This window comes from Procambarus clarkii, chromosome 9 (genome assembly GCF_040958095.1).
Source record: "Procambarus clarkii isolate CNS0578487 chromosome 9, FALCON_Pclarkii_2.0, whole genome shotgun sequence".
NCBI classification, from domain to species: Eukaryota; Metazoa; Arthropoda; class Malacostraca; order Decapoda; family Cambaridae; genus Procambarus; species Procambarus clarkii.
Genome location: NC_091158.1, coordinates 16,952,166 through 16,976,594, shown reverse-complemented (window position 1 = coordinate 16,976,594; position 24,429 = coordinate 16,952,166). Strand labels below are relative to the sequence as shown.

General features: G+C 36.9%; 1 protein-coding gene across 1 annotated transcript; it reads right to left on the bottom strand.

Moving 5' to 3' along the window:
* Nucleotides 1-1,860: 1,860 nt before the first annotated feature.
* LOC123766201 (DCC-interacting protein 13-alpha) lies at nt 1,861-24,336 on the bottom strand. Its single transcript, XM_069321192.1, has 14 exons — nt 24,057-24,336; nt 22,649-22,807; nt 22,423-22,497; nt 19,550-19,666; nt 18,479-18,601; nt 17,085-17,263; nt 16,054-16,218; nt 13,854-14,039; nt 11,388-11,529; nt 11,051-11,250; nt 9,999-10,111; nt 5,750-5,945; nt 4,350-4,539; nt 1,861-4,112 (listed from the first exon to the last, which is right to left on the bottom strand). The coding sequence occupies exons 1-14, from the start codon at nt 24,114-24,116 to the stop codon at nt 3,906-3,908; spliced, it is 2,112 nt and encodes a 703-aa protein (XP_069177293.1). The 5' UTR covers nt 24,117-24,336; the 3' UTR covers nt 1,861-3,905.
* Between the last annotated feature and the right edge of the window lie 93 nt (nt 24,337-24,429).

Genomic DNA, 24,429 nt, shown 5'->3' with positions numbered 1-24,429 from the left:
GTCAACTGTTGTGGGGTGCGTGTCAAGGAAGATCAGTCATTGGCCTAGGGCCGAATTACACAAGACACTACAGAGGCCCAAAATTTGCTCGGCAGATTATTTCTGTTGCTCACCATTACAGATAGAAATGGATAATTTTATATTTTTTTAATCTTAATTTTAAAAATAATGATCATTATATGGCAAATTGCCACCCATAGCAGAAATACCAGCTCATCACCTTGTAAATATTGCAAATACCTAATCGTAATTCCCTTGGTTGTCCACAGGGAATCCTGATAAGGGATTTGGCAAAGAAAGATGCCAGCAAACCTGTAACCGAGAAACCAATTCTTGACCAATGGCGTGGATGGCCATGCCTCAATATCGTACCCCACATTGACCCACGCATCCTGCACCAACACTTTTCATTACACTTCTCGCAAAAAGAGGGCATTACTCAGTGATTTTTGAAGAATTTGTACTTTTTGTTATTATCCCAAACCTATAATTTTAAGTGAAAATGAGTGATCATAAGACGAGGAAAGCTGAATAGGAAAGATTTAACAAGGAATGGACTTCTAAATATTTTTTTACCAATGTGGATGGAAACTAGTGTTTAATTTGCAATACTATATAGCCATTTTGAGACCATGAACACCTTTGAAAATTACAATTAGTTATTTATCTTCCCCCCATTAACTTAAACAAAACGCATACAAAAGGCTTTATGAACCTTTATGGAATTTTGGCATTTCTTCCTAATGAACATTTTAATTATGATCAGCACTTTCTTATGACCAGTAAAAAGCTTAACTTTTGCTGCTTATTTCACTTCAATAAGTTGTTCGTGACCAATGTCATTTTCCCAAATACTGTAAATGAAATTTGCTTTTTTTCATTGCAATGCTAATATAAACAAATATTTATATCTTCCCAAATCTAATGAAAATTTCAACAAAATTTATATAGTGGAAAAAAATTGTCTTCATTCTGAAAAAAATAAAAATATCCAACAAATACTAGAACCAAACACTTTTTCATACTAAATGTACTGTATAAGGTTTATATATATACATCAATAAGTCAAGTACATACAGTAATTATCAAAAGAAAGCTCTAAGCTCCTATATTCCATTCAGAATGCCAATATGAGAGCAGAAAGAGACAAGGTAAGCAATGTCAAATGGGTTCGATTAACAAAAGCTCTTACTAAGGGAACATGTTACTCAAAATTTCATTGAAAAAGCAAAATTTTCAATCATCTCATAAATTAGGACATTGTACAATGAAATGCACAATGATAGTTGGACAATGCAGTTCCAATAGTAACGTTCAGGTCTCGTTCCATTAAGTACCTATCAGTTAAATCTTGTGGTCAATATGTAACCGAGCCAGAGATGTTTCCCACTTTTTAATCCAGAGAAGGTAAAAATGCCAAGAGGATAGGTCACATTTAATAGCACATAATTTATTATTTGAAATAGTCAACCATCTATCTCCAATTGTTGAGAACTGCTTTATGAATGACAGGGTAGAAATCAGAGTCAGGAATTCATTTCTGTGAGATGGGTCAGGCATGAATGGCTTCTTCAGCAGTGAATATGTGAGATCATCTAGAGGCAAAACTCAATTGCCTTGTATCTACTAAAGAGAGGGAATTACCAATGTTGGATTTCTTTCCCCCACTCGATATAAAGGTTAAAAGACTCCAGGGCAATTAGAGCACTGTGTGAGTCAACCATAATAATAAACTAGCATTGGCACATGAGAAGCAGCCGTGTTAAAGCAAATCAAATCAAGGAAAGCTCAGCTGTAAAAATCTTTGTCCATGAGGAAAGGTAGCACATAAGTATTTGATCAGGTAAACAACAAAGCCAATGCCATTAACAGACTTTGATTCATCAATAAACAGAGCAGCTATAGCATTCTTAAAAAAAAATTTGGATATTGTAAACAAAAAGTATTTAACATTGTCACCACCAGACAAGAACCCCTAGTAGAGTGCAAAGACATTTTAAAGAGGTTTGGGATTATTGTCGAATATCACAGTACACAGACGTGTTTTTCTATGATATAGCAGTTAACTACCATAATGTCGAATGCTGCAGTACAGTAAATCAGAATTTAGCTTTTTCAGTAAGTCAAATGCTCCAGCCATAGAGATCAGGAGGAATACTTCAGAACAAGTTAATGTAAATAGGTCATCTGCAAATGTTTCAGACAATGGAAGAAACTACAGCATGTCATATTGTCCCTCAGAATATAACTTTGGCATCAAAATTCCTGAACCATGTGATTAATTCTAATATCAGAGTTTACTAAAAGAAAGGTCTGAGGAACAGCAAAGTTAACACACGCTCCCCACAATAATACATACTCTCAAAAGATAATTCATTCACAGCCTTGTTATGGACATTTATATATTTATCAACTTTAGGCCAAATTAACATTTTTTGCCTTTACTATCTTCAATTCTAGCTTCAATTCAACAGATTCATAATGTTTACATCATAGATCAAAAGCTGCTAATATAGCAAATTGAATCAACATATTTACGGTTTTATACCCCCTCCAACCCGTCATTCCCTTTACATTTAAATTGCTATCATACTTCCCACTAGAAAATTGCACATTACAGTACTGTACCACACCTTGAAGCTTCCCTACATAAAACCTTATTGTAAGACTTCTTTCAAAGCTTTATTTGCTTTCAAACAAAGCTAACAAATAATTAAAAAAAATCCAGTTCCTTTAAGTGTATTTAGTTAATAGACATTTCTTAATTTTTGTCAATAAGACCAATAAATAATGCACCTTAGTGAATAATAAAAAAAAATGTCCCTTTCAACAATCTTTTTAAGCTTCAATCAATTTTAAATCATTTGTACTACAGCTCATTTGATTTTAATATAGTGTAGACAAGGTTTAATCTTCTGGTTCAGTATACTGCAATGGGAAAATATCCATACTGCACTGCAAAAACTTATATTAATAAGATTTTCATAGCAACTAAAGAATTATTTAATACCAGTATACCATGAAAAATCCTGCAAATAAAATGGAGACATTCGGTTGATACAAAAATCACACTTGTGTCCATACCAGCACCAGAATATGCCAACCACTAACATCAGGAAAATTATCAAGGCTAATAATAATAATAAAATAAATTATAATGCATTATACATACAATTCAATTCAAATATGCAAATTTTCATTAAAAATATTACATGCATAATCAACACAAACCCATTTGTCTGTTCATATTAAGAAAATGGACACTTGTTTAAAGGAAAACTAAGTGTAATTCTGGCTATAGGATAAACCCCTTTTATTATAACGTATTAAATTGACTAATATTAAGTAGCCATCAAAATTTTAATGCCAATGTTTCACTCAAAATGTCAATACGACTCACTGAATACTATTATTCATAGATGCCCACAATATTAATGTTTAAAATGCAGTGGGATTGGCTTTGCATGTCAAATACAAAGGTTTTATACTGTACTACTGTACTTTTTTTTTTTATCAAATGCCTGCACTGAATATGTAGTGTGGCTGCCATCTAGTATAGTAACACATCTAGACTCCAGAACTCAATACGTAGTGTTGCTGCCACCTAGTTAAAAGTCTAGATACATTTTCTTAAAAAATAAAGAGTATGGAGATACATTAAAATTAATAAGCCTATTATCTTTCAGCACATATTTGTCAATAGGGCAAAACTCCCAAGACAATGCAATAACTGACATTTTTTTAAACAAAATGTTTTATAAATGTCTCATTACAGTAAAAGACCAGATTATTTACCTTTGTATATAGAGTGAGAAGTAAAATATGCAGGTCAAGAGTCTCTACAACCAGACTCCACCTGTCACACACTTAATCAATCTGCAAAACCCTTATGAGCAAAAAGGATGCTAAGCTTCACTTTCTGGGTCATCTCCATCACAAGCTTTGACAGGGTCTGGGACTGGTGCGACTTCCTTGATACGGGCGATAGCTGGCGAAGTCTTGGGGGGCGAGTCAACCAAGTCGCCATCAAGAATGAGAAACTGACCATCAGAGCTCACTTGAGGGGGAGCATCGATGTCTGGAAGCTTGGCTATATTGGCCAACAGAAGTTTCTGGAAATAAGTAACAATGTTCATAACATTTAACAAAAACTAAAAACCATGATAACCATTAAAATAAATAAAACTCACAATAACATTAATCCCATCATTAGATAATAAAATTCAACTTCTATGGTTACCTTCAAATGGTTTGTTACAACATGAAGCCTTACCAGCACTAAAGTTCCTAGGAGCTACTGAGGAGGCCAACCCAGAAAATTAAAAATAGAGAGAGAAAAAGATACTTACAGTTTCCTGCTGCCTTTTTTTCTCTAGTGTCTTCTTCTCTATAAGATGGTCATAGGCTGCTTTTGCTGCCAAACCCAAAGCAGTACAAATGTCAGTTCCGTTGCCATCTGCCTCAAATACAAAGCAGGAGTATCCCGTGCTATCTGCTCCACCACCATTATCACTTTGGCGCACTATGTATCCTACCAGCCTGAAATTATTTGTTACTAAGACTCTAGATTGAACCAATGTTAAGTAAAATTTTAACAAAATGCATACACTGTAATAACAAATACCTAAAACTTTTTTTAAACAAAGCTGATAACTATTATATATAATATACACACACACACACACACACACACACACACACACACACACACACACACACACACACACACATAGTACAGTACAGCAGTATAGTCTTAATCATTCTGAGGTCATTGGCTCCAGAGGAAGGTATGATATGATTCAGACTTGAAGCCTAGTGCTGGGATCAAGTGATCATTCAATGCAGTTCTATAGATATCTCATATACATACATAAAGCTCGTAATATTTATCTTTATGTATTCTATCTCATATAGAATACATAAACTGTATATATTTAACTGTTTATAAGAATGGCTCTGTATGTATACTAAGCTAAGGTAAAGATGCGTGTACCAGAATGAGCATTATCTCTGCACCTGCACATTGTACTGTATGTTATAAAGACACACACTTTCACACACCACAAGCCTACACATTTTAATATACCTAATAGAGAGACTAGAATTGCTACTGTGAACCCTATGTAAGAACAGGCATTTTTTTTTTATTAGTGCCATAGTATAGCCATTATTCATAACATAACCATAGCCTTTATATGTATAAGGAGAATATAAATGATTATCAAACCATATGTAAATAAAAGACATTGAATTCAATTCCGAGGGACATATTGGCACCAAGACTAAGTGTGAACATAATTAATGGCTCCCAGTCACAATTTCAGTTATTAAAAACTTAGAAAAATTTAACCTCAAGTACAATGATGTTTGCTCAATGACATATAGAGTAATAAAATAAAAATTACTTGAATTACACAACTAAAATTATTTAAAAAGATATTTAATTTTCCATAAACTACAGTAATTTTCTTTTAAAATAGATAAAAGCTTAACAGGAAATTAAAGAACATGTTCTACCCTTAATTAATTGCATGGAATAGAAGTACAATTGTTTGAAGCATGAAAAACATTGAACAAAATTACACATTAACAACGTCATCAATCACAGGGTCACAGCCAGTTTTCCCATCTAGGAAATGTTATAAAAGTAGCTCAAGATTAGGACTACGATTCCTAGTAGAAATCTCTCTTACAAAGGACTCTAATGTGTACTTGGCATGTACACATTACATACATCACAATTACTCACTTGTGATTTTCATTATGCGTAGCCCAATAAGCCACATCACACAGTCTGTGCTGCAGACGAATAACTTTAGTGGCGGCATCAGAGAGAATCAGATGCGAGCTGGAAGTCGAGAGGTGCAGCTCAGTCGTGGAGAACACGTTATGAATGGCTCGAGCAGCCAGGATCCTCCTCATCACCTCACACACAACACCTTGGCCTGCGGGTTAATAATGGACTCTACTACACAACACAGATTGCTATACAACCCATCAGATATAATAGATGCTTTTGTATATTACATTTTCTTAAATAAATCCTGAATTATGGTACTTTGCATTATAACCTCATTACAGTACAACTTCTAATTAACAAATTTGAGAGGGAATGGAGTTCTGATTAGGAAATAAAATGTATTCTTTACAACTTATGTATTTCATACACTTAAACACGGTAGGTGTACATAACACCAACATACAAACTTCATCCAAACATACATGCATGCATGCACATTTTGTACACCATTAATAATGATCCGTCCCTCTGTAACTGACGAAAACCAGCTAGGTTCTCATTAAACCACAAGTGAGTGACTTTACTGTGTTCCAAACCACTTTCCACAATATCTAAACTGAGAATTTATTAAATACTTGCAAATTGCATTCCAAAAATCCAATGCCATTTTAATTTTAGATAACAGAGATAAGATACAGAATGAAGCATTACCAACCGAGTGGAGCACACACACTTAAACTGGCCGAAGAAAAATAAATAAAACACTGTACCTGTGAAAATTACAACAAAATATTACAACGCTGACCAATTTTTTAAAAGCGGCTCCATCAAAAGCAAGATCTACTCTCAGTAGCCCAGATATCGCTCCAAAACTTTAAATCATTTCAGAGAATGACCCCTTTTCCTACAGGAAAAATCAAATGCCATTCCAGAGCACTTTGATGTATCAAAGACTGCAACTGACCAACCTACTACATTCTTCCAGATGAACAGTGTCAGATACTGACCATGTTCATGCTGTAAATAATAAAGGAAAGATCCAGATATGAAAGTTGATTTCAATACTGATGACGTAGTTCACTGAACAGATCGTCGATTAACTAGTTGTCAACACCCTGCTGGGCCATTAAATATATCAAACCATACTTTTACCAGCTGCACACAAGAAATTTATCACAAAATTATTTTTTTACAGGCATGAAGGAAAATAGTGCAGTGAAGCACACACTAGAATTTCTTAGCCATATTGCTTTATTTGCAAACTTTTTTTTAACCATAAACCTTCAACATCCCAGTTTGATGCAGCTGGATTCAGTGATAGGCAGAATATGGTTCTAGTTCAACAATGTGAAAATATAACTACTCGGAGATTCAATGACATTAAAATCTTGTTAAAATACAGGGATTTGGATTGACACAAATTTGGTAATATAAATTCTAAAGCGAGCATGAATATTGATTTTTCACCTATTAATCTTTCAAGTACAGTACGGCAATATGATGTATGAATCACACAGACAGAAAACCAACTGACCGATATACAACAGTCCTTAATTTGAAAGCCATACTGGTGAAGAAATCCAAACCGATATTGCATTATCTAATGCCAAAATTGCAAAGTAGATATTTCAGTACGCAGTGGTTAATGTTATGACATTGCTATCAACATGTCAGGTTATTATTGAGGAACGCAGAAGCTTTTAGAATAGATCAAGTATACCACATTCGTATCATGTGCTGCACACCCACTCAACACAATGTATCAATACAGACTTTATTCACTGTCCCTACAGTGAATGGACGTGGACATGCTTAGTAGAGTCAGTTTAGCAAATTTTGTTTATTAGTTCATGTATTAGAAAATCAGATGCCAAAGAGAGAGGAAGAGGCAACAGGCCCGCCTCAAGGAGAGACGCACATGCGACACTAATAGACTCATACAGTCATGATACACATGGCCTGAAACACACCAAGTGATTATCGGTGGAGAGCCTCTAACCATTTAAGTATGGCATGCTGCTGGTTATGAGGGAAAGGCAAAACATTCTTTCATTTTAAAACAAATATATTGACTGACTGACAACATATCTAACAATAAAAACCTTGTTTGAATAATTCAATGGTAGGAATATATAAAGTTACAGCTTGTACACTACACTGTATTTTAGCTTTATAATAAGCTCTCCACTTATATATGGACAAAGCATCAATGATGTAGATAAAAGCCAGTACAGTACTGCGCAGTCAACCACAAGATATTAGATGGGATTGGTACCGAGGTCCATCATATGGGCTAAAATAATATCTTTGATAATATATGAATGCTTTCCCACACATCCATTATAAAAAAAAATACAAACTCTATGTACTCGCCAAAAACAATTTCTGTAGTTCTGCTCAAAGCTTTTTAACTTTAGATTTTCAAGGGTATTTGAGGTAACGTTATGATGATTTTAGTACACGAGCATCTTCTGGAGTTTTTCAGCTAGAGGTTGAAGTGCATGTGTATATAACAAAAAAAAAAAATCATCAGATTACCACAGGAACCATGCTACATAACATATTTAAAGTACATCATATTTCCCTATCAAATTTAGAATGCATTTACTACATTAATAAAATCTGTGTTTTTATATGTACCTTTGTTTAGAGTGAAATATCTTGAACTACTTTATGGGATGCAAATATATATATATATATATGCCATGAAAGAAACAAATAGCACCTAAAATAATTACCGAGGGGGGGCATGCTACCTACCATACATACATTACATTACGTAAAAAATCACTGTAAAACAATGTTTATTGCTTTGTATTGATTACAAATTTGATACCAGGCTAAATACTGCTACACAAAACATGCAAACCTTATCATTTGTGTACATTACTGTAACCATTGTTTTTATAAAAGTTACATAAAAAATAACACAGTATAACCTTCATACAAAAATTGAGCTTTCACTTAATAAGCATAACTTTTTTTTTTTTAGCATGAAACGAGAGCCAACGTCACCTAATACTTTCTACAATAATTTATCAATGCAATTACAAGATGCTTAGTACTTGGTGGCACTTAAACCAAACAAACAACCGAATCATATCACTCACCCTGTATGAAAGAAATTACTGAAAGAAAACCAATATAAAAAATCAATATCCTGTTTACAGGTGCATTCAAAAGATTAAAATAACACACGCTTGTCACTGGCACACAATTTAGGCAACAAAAAAAAAAAGATACATGTGGTACATAAAATATCCAAGCATCATTCAGGATATTCAGTATAGCTATTGATGAACATTCAGATTTCATGCCAATTAAAATCTTGATCAAACTATGGAATTGGCTTGAAACTTTTTTTTATTTTGTTTTGTATTACAAATGAGTTACAGAGCTTAATTCAACTCATAACCTTGTTTGCTTATTTCATCATTATATTATTAATTTCATTTCTAGTAGATTAACCTACAACTACACAGTGGCAGCACTGTAATCAATAAAGTGGGTACCAAAGGATTTACAAAACCATAAAAAAAAGAATTGGGAGGGAGGGGGGGGGGAGGAAACACACACACATACATAGTAGAATATACTGTATCTACATCTCATACAAGCTCCTGTACTGTAGAGGAGTATACCCAAGACTATTCCAACCTTCATGCAGGAACTCGACTAGTAAGAGTATACCTTCTACAGAATGCATGGTAATGAGAGAGTTCATGAAAGCTTAGAAATAGGTAATTAACCATCCCACACACATGAAATGTGGACTGAATCAGCTGTGACAATTTGTGTGTAATGCATTGATTTATTTTACTTTCAGCCACAATATTCTGACATTGCTTTAGAAATAGTAGTTTGAATTTGAAAAGATTACATTATGTCCCTACAGGTTTATAATGTACATATATGATGTAATTACACAGAAAATGGAAAAAAAAGAGGGGGGAAGGGGAAGAGAAAAGATCAAGCCAGACAGAAAGACACTGTCTCTGCTGATCCGTCCATCTTGTCCATACAGTACTGATGTAAGACACCAAGATGAGAGTAGGGACTTTAATGGTAGATAACATTTCATCTATAATGGCTTCATCTAATCAGAAAGATATACAGAACCAGTGCTTATAAAAGGGACAAAAAAATCATAATAGGAAGAATAAAAAATTCCTTAGAAGTGCATTCATCATGAACAGTATTAAAGAGGTTCTAACTATAAACACACTCCTTTCAGAGAACAGTCTATGAAAAGTCTCACCTTTGTCCACATTGACACCCATGGAGCCAAGGAAACGCACAAGGAAGAAATTGCTTCCTTCGCTGCTGTCAAGCACACACTCTTCCCCTGCACCTTCCTTTGTTGTTTCCCCACTGTAATTGCATGTACAATATGTAAGAATCAATAAATAGTACTAGTAGGTTTTGGAACTTCTGAACAATACAGTAATGAAAATGTGTTAATTTTATAGATGCATTCAGGAAGTAGATATTACAAATACATTAACTAGACAGTGATTTATAGAGCATACATTGTAATTGAGTGAAGTATCCAGTACTTGAGAATTAAATTAAAGTTTTAATAAGTAAAGTTGGCTTTGTCTCTCCAGTGTTCCATGTACTGAAAAAAGGAAATAATAATAATTGGGTAGCTTAATGAGAGACTGGTAAGATGCAGACAATGTGTCACAACAACATGGCTGATGACATGGCCAAACTACACATCAGAAGATGAAGAAACGATGATGTTTTGGTATGTCCTGGACCATTATCTGGTCCACCAACCTGGATCAACACACGACTTGATGAGGGTCCAGGACAGACCGAAACGTTGTCGTCTCTTCATCTTCTGATGCGTGATTTGGTCATCAGACTGGTAAAATATAAAAACGTGAATATCATAAGGGGTTATTTGAAAAGCTACAGTGAAAGAGAGATGTCTGGCCACATATATCATGTTACACAACATGAAAGAGCATAATAAATTATAAACATAATAACAAAGAGCTTCCGCGAGCGCTATGTCATGGGCTCGTATCCTGGCCGGGGAGGATTTACTGGGCGCAATTCCTTAACTGTAGCCTCTGTTTAACGCAACAGTAAAATGTGTACTTGGATGAAAAAACGATTCTTCGCGGCATCGGGGATCGTATTCCAGGGACCATAGGATTAAGGACTTGCCCGAAACGCTACGCGTACTAGTGGCTGTACAAGAATGTAACAACTCTTGTATATATCTCAAAAAAAAAAAAAAAAAAAAAAAAGGATATTAGTGCCCTATAAAGGTCCAATGTTATTGGACATCTAACTGACCTATGAAGACTGAGAGCAGATGTTTCTTCTGGTGAAGTGAGAAGATCAAACACTATGGGATTGTCGGGTGGAATAGGTGCTTCATGTGGACTGCTTGCTGTAGCTGAAGAGTTGGATGATGGAGATGTAGATGATGTAGTGATAGTTGGAGTTGAAGGAGCTGAACCCATTGCAGCAGATGCAGCATGAAACTTATCTGCCTGTTAAGAGCATCATACCATTTTTAAGCATTTTATCAGGAAAACTTTTTTCTTCTTTTTTTAACCATTACCTTTTTTTGTACTCAAATGACTTAGGTACAGTATTACACAAATGCTTCGTTTTATTCAGCACTTACAAAAAACTGTCCCACGCCAGAGAAGAGTGAAGCAGGGGAAGCTCTCTCATCTTTGATGTAGCCACCATCTTTTGCCAGGTTGTGAATAGTCAACATCCATTCATCCCTCTCACGGTCATTTAGAGCCTGAAGTGTCACAGACCTGAAATACCATTAGATATGAAAATAAAATAACAGGTTTAACAATATAAGAACCATTTACAGTACAGTATATAGTTGTTATTTGTCGAACTGTTGCCGACAGAGAACACCTTAAATCACAACCTGGAGCTTGTTTCACATCTATGTCTATTAAAAATAAAAAATAAAATTAAAAATGAAAAGCTCAACTCTCACATATGTTGAAACAAATGAGAGGGACACAGAAAGAGCATTCTTGACAGACTTAATAACCAGTGAAGATGACTGTTGTTACGGTGCCCTCTCCTATTTCTTTCGTTTGCCGGCTTAAAGAGTCATATCAGCTCTCCCTACTGATTCTCTGAGGTTCAGGGAGTCTAGTGATATATGTGGCGACCAGACCGGCTGCCATTTAATGGAAGGAGGTTATATTATAAGTTGTAAATAAAGGAAAATTGGCGCCCTGTTATAAATGAAACAGTATCCCCTACGGCAGATGTGACCTTGTGGAAGGGACACTATGCCGATCGCGGATTGGCCGACGTAGGTCGCGGGCGACAAATCAGGGCCCGCCATGACGTCACCGAGTGCCCCGGGCGGCGCCAACGTGAGAGTTGTACTGACCGTGGAAGCGACAGGATGCGCCTCGGTCTGCTCTCAAAGATTGGAGGCTCTGCAAGCCTTGTTCAGTGGATTGAGCTGGCCTGCGCAGACCACCACAGTTATTGGAGACCCTGCGCTTCTGGGAAGCCAAAGAGGAACCAAGTTCAGTGAGCAGGGAAGTGCCAAACTTGGAAAATAGTCGGCGGCGCCGCTGGCTGGACGTTGAGGTCTGGAAGGTGGGCGAGCAAGCTAGCTGTGACTGGGGTCACATCCACTGAGAATCTTGGAAGGACGACACCGTGCCTAGGACAAGGAGCGACGCCCTGTGGGAGAGGCGAGTGTGGGGAAAAATAGTGATTAGCTCAGCGCCCATCGATGAACCAGGATTGGGGCAGCTGAATCTCAGGGATTGGAACGGCGACGACGCGAAGGCTTCACGACACCTGAGGACCTGTGGAACGCCCTGGATCGTCGAGGATCGACCCAAGGAAGCGTGGGAACCTCACACCATCGAGGGACAGGCGTCGTGAGCCAGGAGTGTAAGGTAGATCATTTTTCCCTCCCATTACCCCTTGTATGAGTAGGCTAGTTAGGCCACAATATTTACTCGTGTATGTGGCAGCAAGACTTTATTACTTTAATAGTAGAGTAGGCTGCAAGGCAGTTTGTGTCCAGGACTGTCAGAGAGGACAGTGTGTATGGATGGCAGGACAGTGAAGAAGAGGTGCCGACGTGGTGAAGAGGCCCTCCTGTGAGAGTGTGAGACTCCTGTCTTCCTGCCCAGTTGAAGGAGAGTTGGAGGTCGTGGAAGAAGAGGCTGACGATCTCCAGACTCATCATCCATATTCCATATTCATGTATTACTTGTGATTGTGTGTGTGTGTTCATGTAATTTGCGTCAGTAAATCCACACATTTTATTACTGTGTTTGAGTGTGCCTCCATTTGTGATATTTCTCTATGAGCATACATTTCTGGCTACAAACGATATATGATACACCCACTGAACTGCATTGCTGGGGTGCAGATATAATAACCCAGCTGGCGACCTTGCTAAGAGGAAGATAGAGAAGACAGGCGGGAAAGGAGTTCCTGCAACCTTTTTTGTCTGGCAGGCAAGACTCAGGGAGGTTATGTTTATAGGTAAGCCTGAGTCTTCCTTCACTCCCCCACGGGTCTAGGCCGGAACTGTTAACAGCAGTTTCCCCGTGGTTGACTGAAGGGCTTCCAGGGTGAATCAGTGGCACCCCTTTGTGGTGGAAGCAAAGACCTGCGGAGGTGGGCATCGTTGGTCCTATCTTGTGTGACCAAGGAGACTCCGGTGAATCCAGGGAGTCGGAGGGGCTGGGTATTTGGGCCCTTTGAGCCCCTAGCAGTCGAGTGTTAGCAGAGCCCCGGACCGCCCACCCCCACGTGACACTGTATAGTAGATAGTGGCCATTAGATATTGGTAAAAATGATAATTGATGCAACTAAATTATTTAAACTATATAATGAGTGTAGCTCATTTTCTATGGTGAGGTACAATGTGATACCTTCCTGAAGACCCAATCAAATGCAGGTTATGATTGATGAGCTTCATTCTGTAATTCACTATATGTAGCTTGAGAAAAACAGAACAAAACAATGAGAGCTAGAAGCAAGGAAAAACAAATATTACTCGTCTTCAACATATAATGCTAGAGATTAAACCTAAGAATATATCATTCATTTTTAAAATATAATATTGAACTACTACACTTACTTTTTGCTAGTGGCCACCTGAAAAACGTGACGTCTGTCATCAGTGTCTGTAGCATGTACAAGTGTGGAGGAATCAACCTCGAGAAGAAGTGCTCCTGCTGCCTCCCCTTTTACCATGCTCATCAGATTGCCACCTTCTAAGAATACAAACTGCCTTTCCCAAGAGCTCATCACACCCATGTATTTCCTGAAACAACAATCATGTTAAGAAGTGTTGCAAGAAAAACTACTTGCCTTACAAAACTCATACATGATAATCTGACCTAAAAAAAAAAATGTTGGCAAAAAACTCACTCAATATCTGACCCAGATAAGAATACAGCACAGTTGCCAGTTTTTCATATAAATAATCATAAACCCCTTTTCCTAAATCAATAGATAAAGGATATACCAACATGAATAATTGATCTCCATAAACATATGAGCCACAATGGTTATTATTTGATTCTTTGAAGCCTCTGGACAATCCCCAGTGTTGAGGGGAGAGGAGAGAGGAGAGGAGGGGAGGGGACAGGACGCAAACCTTTAGTTGTTCCTTCCCTAGTCATCATTGAGGGGTTTGGCCTTTTGTTTAACCTTCCCAAATCATTCTTCAGGCCAGTGAACTCTTGTTGAACATTTCCCTGGTCATTCTTGATGACAGTAGCCTCTAGCTGAACATTCCTCATTAATTTAACTCATCTTGATGACAAACCACACATCAGATAATGAAGAAACGACAGAATTTCGGTCCATCCTGGAAAAATTCTCATGTTGAGTGTGTATTAAGTCAAAACACTACTTGATAATGGTACAGGACAGACCAAAATGTTGTCAATTCTTCATTTTCCTATGTGTGGTGTGATCATCATTCTTCAGCAACATTATTGTGACACATCGTCTTCACCCATCTTCAAGGGTACTTTAAACAATTTATGAAATGTTATAGGCTTTTTGGGCTATAGCATAAAGACCAAATAGATGCAGTCACTTGTTTATCATAAAAATCACACACACAAAATTTTGCAAGTCAATATTCTTTTCGTATACAGTATAGCAATCCTGGCTTTATGTTCACTTTTGATATCAATTTATTTGCCATTGTACAAAGTAAATAGGATTATTTTAACATCGACATTACATAATCCGCATTCTTTCAAGCAAAGGCTTGATATAAATAAATTTGGGTGAATATAAACAGGAGCGTCCTCATATAGACACATAGGCCTTCAATTTAATTTATTCTACTGTGGTTATGTTCTGGGTTTAGGTGGCATCACAACCCAGAGGGAAAAAATTATACTAAGTTAATAAAAGTTTTAGATACAGTAATGCTAAAAATATCTATCAACAATTTGTTACATCATTCAAACTATGGTACATAGAATCATAGATAAACAAGTACCCACATGATAAATTTTGGAAAAAGATAAAACATTTATTGTACCATTCTTCATAATAATGAGATAACGCCTTGCAAATAGAGTATTTATCTTAAATGCTTCAGGCCTGAAAATAAATATGTATACTGTACTAGTTTGTAGTACCGAGATAATTGATATCCATCATGAGCTTCTGTTAAAATACCTCATAAGACTGTTTTTTCCCCAGCATGAACAATTTTGTACAGCATAATGTCTGCCAAATAGATTCTCTACCCTATGTTGTATTATATTACGATATTATTCCGCCACCCTACATGGAGTTTTACCAACATATGACACTGTACCCAACATGGTATAATTCCCCTACCCTACATGGTGTTTTACTACCATACGATTCTCTACCCTACATGGTATTTTATTACCATATTATTCTCTATGTGGTGGTTTTCATCATTTTACTACTATGAACAAATCCACAAGGGCCATGACGAGGATTTGAACCTGCATCTATTGTGAGACCGGCCTATTGACATAGCTCGGGTGCAGGGGGGGGGGGTTGTGTAAAATCCTGGTTTGTGCCTCGGAGAGGCTACGGGATCCAGTAAGTTCAGTAGAACTTCGGTTTCAACCCTTTTAACCCTGTCGTAGCTCAGTCGATTAAGGCAGTGTCTGAGATGCTCCCGGACGCAGGTTCGAATCCTCGTCACGGCCCTTGTGGATTTGTTCATTTGATGCATCACGTTAGTGTGATCTCTGTGTGTAATTTTACTACTATATTTGTCCAAACTTGGCACTGTGGAAATATCATAAACCTGACAGCAAAGTTCATACTCTTACTTTTGGACATTAAGGTAGCCACTCTTGGTTGCAAGTGTGGTGTCAGGGGGCAAGGCAGCAATATCCGGGGGCGGCTGAGCATAATACATTAGCTGAGACTGGGTGATGATGGAATCAATCAGCTCTAGGGTGTCTTCTCTCTCCTTTGCTTGGTCCTCTTGCACACTTAATACAATATACAGCATTAGAATATATACAGGTGAAAAATATAAAAATAATATGTACATTCAAATTGACATACAAAAAAGAGCCAGATGCCACTGTACTACGATTAATGCATGAAAGAAAAGTCGATGCAAATCGGATAAATTTGTATAGACTTTTATCACAATTTCATCCCCTGCACAGACTAGTAATGTTGACTTCAATGTTTAACCAAACAAATATTTCTGTGGCATCATATACTTTACAGCCATTCAGATTCAAATATGTACTCTTTGCACTCTACATTAGGTTACTTATAAACTTTTAACATATTCTACAATCCCAGCTTTATAATTCTGTCAAGATAAACACTTGATCTATATTAATTGATAGCTAAAAATGAAATGGTTTCCAATCTTCTGTGACATTAATGCTTAATAAGGTGATCCTAGGATAACAACTGACTTTTTCCAGGATTGTTAACAAATTATTTCTGGATTAATTTTGTGAGATTCCCTGATCTAGAGTCCATTATTAATAGGAGTTAATGTGCTTTCATTCCAACATGATTTTAGGAAGGCTGATTAGCCATCGACTCTCCAACAGCAACAAATTTCAAATACTTCCAAGATTAGTTACAATAAAGTTACAGGAATTATTGTGATGATATTTTTCTCCGACTACACTGTATCCTATTCATCCAAATATTGAAAGAAATACCAAAGGTTTTAGGTACAACATCAGTAAGTGAGAAAGTGCTAAGCCAGTATGACTATATAGCATTTTAAAGGTGCAGGATGACAGTACAAGAGCTGGGACATGAGAATGGAGTGAAAGAATGGTGAAAATTTTAATTCCTCAGAATCACAAAAACATAGGAAGCTAACCTCTTGACACAGACAGAAATATTTGAGAGGAAATCCTCCACCTCAGGACTTGCCAGTGTGTCCCTCCCCATATTGTAATGTCCTCGCGTAGCTACCAATAGTCCCAGCATTGGCTCAAGCAAGGCTGTCTTACGGGAGAACTGGAGTAAATTGAGTTTTGAGTAGTAATGAAGGGCCATCTGCAAAGAAATTAAAAGAAAAATATTTTGTTTAATACTTTGTATAATATGGTTGGGGGTGACACAGTAACTAGAGATGCAAATTAGATTCAAAACCCATAAAGTATGGAAAGTCAGATAAGTTTACACAGTAAACTTTGGAAAAGAAAAACATTGTATGGACAGAAGATTAAATATACTCGGGCACTTATCCATCTATCACACGAAAGAAAAAGTGCAAGTCCAAGAAGAAAAGTAGTTGGTGTAATGTAAATACTAGTTAGGAAAATAGGTTAGATGCTACTAGAGCTGCATGGAGGAGTGCCAGTATAGTAGAAATGAATAATCTGAGAAGCATTTGTAGAGTTTGATGAATAGACACAAAGACCAACAAATAAAACTGTCATGGAAAGATATGAAGTGTAATAGTAAATAAATTGTAAGATTGAGGAGAGTGTATTGAGATGGAGTGCTCATATTGAAGAAATAAATCAATAATCATAGAGTAGGGAAGAGATTGTATACAAGTGAATTTAAAGGTGGGAAAAAGTGGAAGGCAAAGAAGATGGACAGGTGTACGAGGAAGCCAAGATTGGGTGTGAACTCGTGCACAAGAGGTGGTGGGAAATACGTCTTTGTGGGAAACTCTTAAATTAACATTTATATAATTAAGAGCTCTTAATAAGAAGTACAAAAAGATCTGACAAAAAGCAACTCAGAATACAAAATTCTTTACAAGCCTGACTGCATTAAAAAGTCATGTTCCTTACATGAATAGCTAAAGACCTTATTCCAAAATAGGTAAAAGTTGCAAGTGGCAATTATATTTAACTTACAAATAACTAAAGTTTATATAAAGAAAACTTTGATATAATAAATCCTTGCATTGTACAAGTTTAAAAATGGAAATTTTGTTTTATATCTACATATGCAGTTTAAATTTATTAAAAGAAATAAGGATGTGTTCACCTATATGTAAGTTGGTGCACAAATTTAGTGCAACCAAAATGCTGTTTTGGTATTCAACACACTAAATACCACACATTGATAATGTTCACAAAAGCATTTTATTAGGGGGACAAATAAATGAACTTTTGGTGGTCTCGGTAATTTAACCCCATTTTTTCCATATAAAGTTAAATATGCTCTTTGCAAATTCACCCTACATGAATTTACTCAGTGCAAGATAACTACCCACTTTACAAACATTAAAATACCGGAAGAGTAATCCATTACCTGATGAAACTTTTTTTTGGAGACATACACGTCTTCATTTGATTCACGATACTCCAGTTCAGGATCTCGTCGACGGCACCTACTATACCGCGTGACTGCCCTCTCCAAGTCTATGCCTGCATTCTGTAAAACAGTTGCCATATTCCACAAAATAATAATTCCATTTTCCTGGCAATTCAATATTTCAAGATACAATACCAACATATATATATATATATATATATATCTATGGAAGGGGTAAGTGCATTGACGAGGTACATGCAGAAATAATTAAATGCAGTAGAGAAAAAGTATGGTGTGGGTGCGAGGAATTTAGCCAGAAGAAATGGAAAAGTGGTACCAACATACAAATATCATCGGTACTAGGACAGATGATATTGTATTGTACATTGTAACCGTACAAAATTATAAAGACATAAGTCTACTATATATAATGGGAATAGTGTATAGTGATTGATGAGCACAGTAAATTACTGAAAAATTGGTCAGTGATGAATAAAATGACTCCTTGGTGGACATAATTGCATGAATCAGACACAGTATACATGAATAGCACATAGCCATTTGCACATAGCCGCAAAAGCAATACGAGAAAGATTTTAAAGTGTATATAGCCTTTATGGACTTTTTTTTTTTTTTTTAAAGCATATGAATAATTAACAAGGGTATCTGGGAAGCAAGTCCTACCCCTTACCTACTCGTGGTGTTTCCTGGGGTCATATCAACAATGGAGGTAAAACACATCTTTAAATGCCTTTCTTTTATTACTTCTGTTTTCTCCAGGCTGATGCCTTTCCACCTCAATAAAGTGCTAAATTGGGTAATAATCATGATGATAAATATGTATAATAAGACAATAAACATGTGTAACATCAAAATTAACAAAGAAAGCATGGTACTTAGACACTAACACGTGCCCAAAGACAGCTTGGCATTCAGACCCCAATGTGGGCCAGCCAGATGAAGAACAACAGTGATATTTTTCACCAGCTCATAAAAATAATACTAAAAATGTTTTTCAGAGCATTGCTGAAACATTCCAAGGCATCACCCTATTTTTTGTATACACACCTGATAAAGCGTTCCCATGGTGTCCATTTCGTGTAATTCTGTATCTATGAACCTTGACAGTGGATACACGGCTCCATCAGCAATCTGTGTTGCTACTATATGCTCCCATGAACTCATCTGCAAATATAAGAACGGTCTATTGGAATGTAAAAACACAGAGTTAAGTCTACAGACCTTGTGTCAATAATAACACAAATAATATGGATCAATATAAGAATAATAAAAAAAATATATGGTATTTTCATGCATTAACAAAGCTTGCAATGAAAGAATAACATCAAGAAAAAAAACTGTTTAACATGTGATGAAAACCTTTTAGCAATCAAAGTAATACATAAATATGAAGACAATGAAGAGTAGGTAACTCACTAATATCTAAATCTAAGGTATGAGTGACAATATATTGCCAACTTTATGATACAGTATTTCAATAATCTTTTACCGACTTCTTCCACAAAATTGCTTCAAGCACCGAGCTGTACTGTACATGATCAACATATTTTGTATTTATATATACTGTACAAGAGTTCTTACATTCTTGTAAAGGCATTAGCAAGCATAGCATTTCGGGCAGGTTCTTAATCCTAATTTTCCCCGGAACACGACCCACCAAATCGTTTAACAACCAGGTACCCTTCACTGCTGGGTGAACAGAGGCTACAGTTAAGGATTGGCACCCAGTCAATCCTCCCCGGCCAGGATACGAACCCAGGCCAAAGCACTCGCAAAGTGCCGGGCGAGTGTCTTACCACTCACCCATATTGCACAGGGACTGCAATATGAATATGGAAACAGCTCAGAATAATCAGAACGTTACTAGTGTTCATATATAAAACATCAAAATCAATTGATTAAGGATAAGGATTTACCGTCACATTGACTATTTTGGTCATTTGTGCCAATATCAACATATGGCATGCTTTTGAATGAACATGGGCAAAGATTAGGAAATTACTCTCTACAACATTTAATCATTCGAGGAGAGTCATTTGAAGTAAGCAAAATTCAACATGTTTGAGATACAGTATTCTTCGATTTGCTCTACTAAGTAAAGTGGAGGATCACCTAGAAATTCTTTTGCGAAGAACTTCTATCAGTAATGCTGAAGACCATTCTATAAGTTAGGTCATAATCCCTACATTCTTGAAGAATATTTCTAATGGCAAGTATTTCATCATAGCCAAGACACTGGTATGATTTCATTACACAACAAGTGCATGCATGTTCCATACATATGATCAATACAAAGGCAACAGAAGGTAACCATTTCCATCCTTGAATCACTGTCAGATGATGGCTAGTTCTCAAGTATCTCTTCCTCCTAGTTTGTTTAATCAGTGAAGTGGAATTCCTTCATGTCTATAAAATTTGCCATTTAGATCACAAACCATTTAAACCACAACTGGTTTAATGGTTTTCATAGGTCAGAGAAGAAAATTCTCAGACAACCTGACATGGAAGCTACTCAAAATATTCAATACTCTATAAATAATAATCAATCATCACTGTGAACTTGTGGTGATGTCATAGTTCATATATAATATCACCACAAATTCACGGCAATGGGTGATTATTATTTATTCAATAGTTTGAGTAGTTTCCCTGTCAGGTTGCCTATGAAAATTTCCTACTCTGACCTATGAAAGTCATTAAACCAACTGTAATACAAGAGCCTTTACTAACAATCAAAACAACTTCAGAGGGAACTTGACAAAGTGAAAACCTCATCTAGTGTCCATGGAATACAAAAGTATAACCTGTAGTCACATTGCATCTGAACAAATTAAGTCATTCACCAGGAAAAAATGACCCAGTATCACAGAGATGAATACTGTACAGTTCAGCGCTTTCAGTGTTTATTACATATTAAAATTATTCATATTGTCACATGAATCCCCTGCATAGCAGTGGAACTACCTTTTCCCTTCACCTTCAATGCCTCTACACTAGAAGTCTACATCTACACCAGCCCAGATAAGTCATCAGTCCTGCCACCTCTCCATATCCCTCAGGGCCTGGCACGGCCTGGTACAGCTCAGAGGCAAGCCGGGCACCACTGCTAACCAGTAGTTTGCCCCCACAATCAAGCAGTTAGCCACCTTCAACTGGCAGTGGTGCAGTCCAACACAAAGGTAACGCCAGCCACAACGAGCAGTTTGCTAGTTGACCAGATGTCCACCTTGCGTTGACACTGGACGAGTCATCACCGCCAGACTATATAAAGGGCGCTGCCTTCCTGGAGAGTCAGTCTCTCCCTTAGTGCTCTAGGATCACCTTCGTGTCTCTCACCCGTCGTCCGCCTTAAGCCCAACATTGCTTGACTGATGGCATGGTAGTATGGTAGCTGTCTTCAGTACACCAGTATGTCTTTATGCTTTTATTCATTGCTTTTAGTTTATTTTTGCATTTAAGGTCATACTAACTTGTTCACCTTTGCATTACATGATAGCCAAGTATTGTCATGTGTCATTTTTGTTCATTACTATTTCAGTAAATTGTTTAATTATTTATTTGATGATTTTCATTTGTTTCCACCTGCGACTTACACACTGTAAGGCCAATAGCAGCATTTTTTTATTTGTGTGAGGGAGAGCCATACCATCTTGGTTTAGTATAGCTGTGATACCACAACCTGCCACAATATCCTGGCTAGAACTTAACATTAAACTAAGATCATTAATTAATATCCATTGTAATGAGCAGTAGTTGAGCAACTGTATAATAAAACTCAAGATAGGTTCTGTGACCATGCCCCGGACATATCAAAACCTGAAATACAGATAAAACCTGATATATAAATAAAACCTGAAATAGACATGAGAATTGTTCTAGAGCAATTAACCTTGCATTAAAATGCTCAGTAATCACCTCACCTCTGATATGTGTGTTGCAAACTGTTCAAGTGTCGATACCTCCACTCCGTCACTGTCATTTTCTACTGAAAAGTTCTGCAAATAATTAAACACAGCATTACAGTACATGTATATAAATGAATAATTTCAGTAGCATAATCCAAAATAATAATTTGTTTACCATAATATATATAAAATGATACCCTGTACCAGAGTATCAGATACTGAACTAAAAACTTACACTTACAATTGACTTGTATGCTTTCAGATGCTTGGCCAAATCTTGGTATGCTGAAGTGAGTTGATTGTGGGCAGCCACCAGCTTAGATGAGAGCTGGTGAAGGGTTGTGACATAGTCTCGAAGAGCTCGCGCATCTGCACTGGCCACTCCCACCAGGGATCGAACCTAGTTTATACAGATGATGAGTCACAATAACGTGGCTAAAGATATGATTTGATAAAGACAAACCACACACCAGTAGGTAAGGAGACGACGACGTTTCCGTCCATCCTGGACCAACATCAAGCCGACCATTATCGTCTCCTCATCTTCTGGTGTGGGGTTTGGTCATCACCTAGTTTATAAATTCAAAATATTATTTCTAATTTATTATTTGCGCTACACAGCATATGAACATGATACAACAAAAAGAAGCGGAAGAGAGAGAGAGAGAGAAGTGGGAGTGCAAGCAAGAGAGACAATGAAGCAGGAGAGCGAATGAGAAAGAAGCTGGGGTGCAGGAGAGAGAGAGAAGCAGGAATGTAAGCGAGAGAGAAAAGGATGAGTGCAAAAAAAGAGCCAAATTGTGATTGTTTTTGCTGGAAAGGACTGGTGTGCATGCCATAAGTATTATATAACAGTTGTGAATGCAATTACAATTACAGGTCATTAAATAAAAACCGCATTATGACAAAAAACAAGGATAATGTATTAATGCATGTTATAAAAACCTTGACTGTATATAAAAAAAGGTAAGTGTATAATATGGAGAGAGAGAGAAGCCAAGATACCAGGGAAAAATCATTGAAAATGGTTATCTTGAGAAAAGGTAAAGAAAAATGGTAAAGAAATGGTAAAGAAATACATGGGCAGAAAACAAGTGGTCACAGGCTGAGAGCTGGCCTGCTCTCAGGCTGTGACACCCGTGTCAGATTTATACAACTGAATAACAACTTCGTTCCCCCTCCCCGCAGCTTCTACTTCTTTATAAATCTGCTACTGGTTGTGTTAAAAAAAAATTCTTACAGGATATGATGTGAATTTTTAAGCCCTATGTCATCACTTAATAATATTATTATTATTATTAAGATTGATTTAACAATGACATGAATAATAACTCATTTGCAATAGGGGCAGAAAATTCATAAGCATTTTTTGTTATTAACAAACTTGACAAATGTTAATCTTCTTGTTTGAGAAGCTGTTCACTTGAGAGAGTTAAGCAAGTCCCAGCTGTGTCTGAGTACAAGTGACAGGATGAACAACCCAGCGGGTTTTCTTCCTATTGGGGAGTGTTGTACATGCTGCTACCCTGTTCTATACGAGACATTCGCCAGCAACACCCAACACCAACACAAACCACAGGACCTACGATGTCAGAACAACACCAAGGTGTTCCATGGCTAACATAGGCGTTCACGAACCCGAAAGTTACCTGTGGCGAGTCTTCCAAGGCATTCTCAAGAGGCAGCTTGTCAAACGACGCCATTGACATGAATCCGCCGGTACTTCGTTTCCTTGTAGCTTGCCAGTAGGCGGGCAAGACACTTAAAAAAAGACGGGAGGGAGTAGGTAAAGGAGGCTTCAGGGCTTAGGGGACAACAAGAAACTGGTAATATTTAGATCTGCTACCGTGTTGACAACTGTGATCATCAGCTGACAGCCGCGCTTCCTTCACATCCTCAACATGGGGGCTACCGTGATCATTTCTCCCAGTATAGGCAACAACTACCGCTTCTTAACTGTCTTAGTTAATACTAGAAAATTATTTATTATGCTTACATTTATTTCTCCTAGTATAATCAGCA

Bases quoted from the DNA above. Each gene is read 5' to 3' on its own strand.
- LOC123766201 (XM_069321192.1), bottom strand. From the start codon at position 24,116: ATGTCAATGGCGTCGTTTGACAAGCTGCCTCTTGAGAATGCCTTGGAA. The intron at 11,530-13,853 runs GTAAGTGTAGTA...ATGGTATTTCAG, and splicing joins CAGGTGGCCACTAGCAAAAA to GTCTGTGACACTTCAGGCTC. The intron at 10,112-11,050 runs GTCAGTTAGATG...ATGCAATTACAG, and splicing joins TCTGCTCTCAGTCTTCATAG to TGGGGAAACAACAAAGGAAG.